Raw genomic sequence first — 2,576 nt, 5'->3', positions numbered from 1 at the left:
TCGCCCAAAGGATTGCTACCAAGGGAGTTCCACAAGACTTGGTTCTTAGCCCTATTCTATTTAACATTTATGTCGGAGTCTCGTCTTGGACGTGATAGCATGCGGACGTGCTCGCTGAGCAGCGTAGAGGAGATTATAGATAGCTCTTTTGCTGAGTTTTCTTTTTTGGGTATCAAGCAGGGTTGGGTAAAGACCTATAGGGTGGGTATAATATTGAGATTAAAGTTTCCTTTTTTTGTATTTAAGAATGGAGATAATTGAAGGGTCATAAGAAGAGAAATAGGCGAGGACTAAAGAGGCTCTGTAGAATTAGAGTGGCATCCGATTGACCACGGTACGATTGGACACAGATTATAATGATTGGTTCGATCTAGTAATTTACTAGATAATTCTTTTCATCGATTGGTGGTGTCCAATCGTACTGTAGTCAATTAGAACGCTCCCGTAGGGTTATGCCCGAGGAGTTTCATGTTAAGGACAAAGAGAAAAATGATACAGTTGAGGTCATGAGTGTAAATAATGATGAGGCGGTAAATAAAAGAAAGTCTACTGTGTCAGAAGGTGTTTTCGAAAGATTTGTTACGGACAAAAAGATTTTATTACTGGGTGAAGACGAAGAGGAAAGTGATAGCATAATGGTAAAAAGGAGGAAAATGGGATCATTTAAAAATAGCGAGAGAAGTACTAGTGAAGGTTCCGATCAGATAAGCCGAAGGAGGTCAAAGGAAGATGAATTGAAACAAACAGGGGTACGTGATGATAAGAATAAACAAACTAAGAGAAGACATGTCAAGGAGAAAATTAACAAGAGTGATAGAGAGGTAGAAGAAACATTAGGAAATGAGGAAAGTTTTAAAATAATGGAATTAGATAATGAGGATCAAGAAGGATTTTGTGTTGTCCAAAGAAAGAAAAGTAGTATGGCCTTTGAAAAGATGGTAAAGGTAAGAAATATTTTCAAAAAAGTAGAGTCACTGACGGAAGAGGAAAGAGATGGTGTTCGGAAAAACTAAAGAATTTGAGAATCGATCTAGTAAGGAGCTAATTGTGACTGCAAGATTAAAGAATGAGTATGTAACAGGCAATAAAAGAGTGAATGCGCTTAAGGGAGGAAGTACATGTAAAATCGAAAAAAAAAAATTTTTTTTTCAAGTTTGCTTAAATCGATAAATAAACTATCCAAGAATATCCCCAGAAAGTTATAAAAGCCAATTCGAGTTAGTTCTAAAGATATAAAGCCGAAACTAAGCAAGCGTCGAGCAAGCGTCGAGCAGGTAGACGGCGGCCGGCCAGCGGCGGTTTCTCGCCCCACCTCTCGGCCCTTTGTTCGGAAATTCCTCGGTGCGTGTCACATTTCGGAGTTCGTAGTTCATATACAGAAGTGTAAATGTGTATATCACGTTTATATCACGTGATTCTGTACTTGCAGCTGCAAACGACAACGGTCAGTTCTGCTCCGATTTTCGGCGCGTGAATGTCGTAAGCATCATGGCGAGTTACCCGAAACGCACAAAATCTGAATCAGAACGAACTGCGTGGCCGAGGAAACGGGGTGTATATCAGTTGGACACGAGGCAATTGGACACAGTCCAATCACAAGTCGCTGTTCCAAGAGACCCTACAAATGTCTCTAATCACACGGTGCTGTGATTGGCTGTGTCCAAATGCACCGTGTCCAAGTGCACCGCTCCCGAGGAAACGAACATTTCACGGAAATCAGTATTTATTTGATACAGAAGATGGCCATGATTCGAATACGAGTGCTAGCAATAGGAAATTGGCGGATAGGAGTATCGAAGATGTCATTCTTAGCCCGCTGCACTTTTATCGAATAATCGAATTCTTAACGGTTTTTGGTGCGCTTTCCGATATATTATGTTGCAAAACCTGCAAATAAAAAGTGACTTTTGAAGAGAGTGGACACCGAGGCTTAGGCTTTAACATTGTAGTGACGTGTGCATGCGGTCATAGAGAAATATAATCGGGTCCGTTTATAAAAAATTCGTACGAAGTAAACAGACGAATTGTGTTCGTTATGAGGATTCTTGGCATTGCACACGAAGGCCTCAACATATTTTGTGGATTTATGGATATGTGCCAAGGACTTGCAGCATCAGCGTACAATAATATAGTGCAACATTTGCACACGGCATCGGCAACGATGTTTCAAGAAATAACGAAGAAAGCTGTCGAAGAAGAGCGGAAGAAGAATGAAAAAAAAGGAAGAAACGAAACTCATTTAAAAGTGTCCAGCGGTGGCTCGTGGAAGAAATGAGGTTTTACTTCACTTTTCGGACAGACAACGCTCATCGGATACTATACTGGTAAAGTAATTGATCTCATCGTAAAAAGTGGATACTGTCACGCGTGTGCTATAAATAAACAGAAGTATGACGACGACGAATTCTTGGAGTGGTATGAAAATCATAAAGATCATTGTTCATCTAATCACGAAGGTTCGGCCGGAAAGATGGAAGTTGATTCAATTACTGAAATGTTTGTACGATCTGAAGAAAAGCACGGCGTAAAGTACGTCAATTACATTGGCGATGGAGACTCGAAAACGTTCGCGGGTA

The 2,576-nt window shown here is 40.5% G+C and overlaps 1 protein-coding gene across 1 annotated transcript; it reads left to right on the top strand.

Annotated features, from left to right (window-relative positions):
• Window positions 1-452: 452 nt before the first annotated feature.
• LOC116851397 lies at window positions 453-1,474 on the top strand. The gene is made up of 2 exons (XM_032830737.1): window positions 453-944; window positions 1,430-1,474. Exons 1-2 carry the CDS (start codon window positions 453-455, stop codon window positions 1,472-1,474), a joined length of 537 nt encoding a protein of 178 aa, XP_032686628.1.
• Window positions 1,475-2,576: the final 1,102 nt, after the last annotated feature.

The sequence above is a fragment of the Odontomachus brunneus genome, unplaced genomic scaffold (genome assembly GCF_010583005.1).
Source record: "Odontomachus brunneus isolate Ranch 3 - 2012 unplaced genomic scaffold, Obru_v1 Obru_scaffold_174, whole genome shotgun sequence".
Lineage (NCBI taxonomy): Eukaryota > Metazoa > Arthropoda > Insecta > Hymenoptera > Formicidae > Odontomachus > Odontomachus brunneus.
Note: the sequence above shows the minus strand (reverse complement) of the source record. Positions and strands in the feature narration are given on the sequence as shown.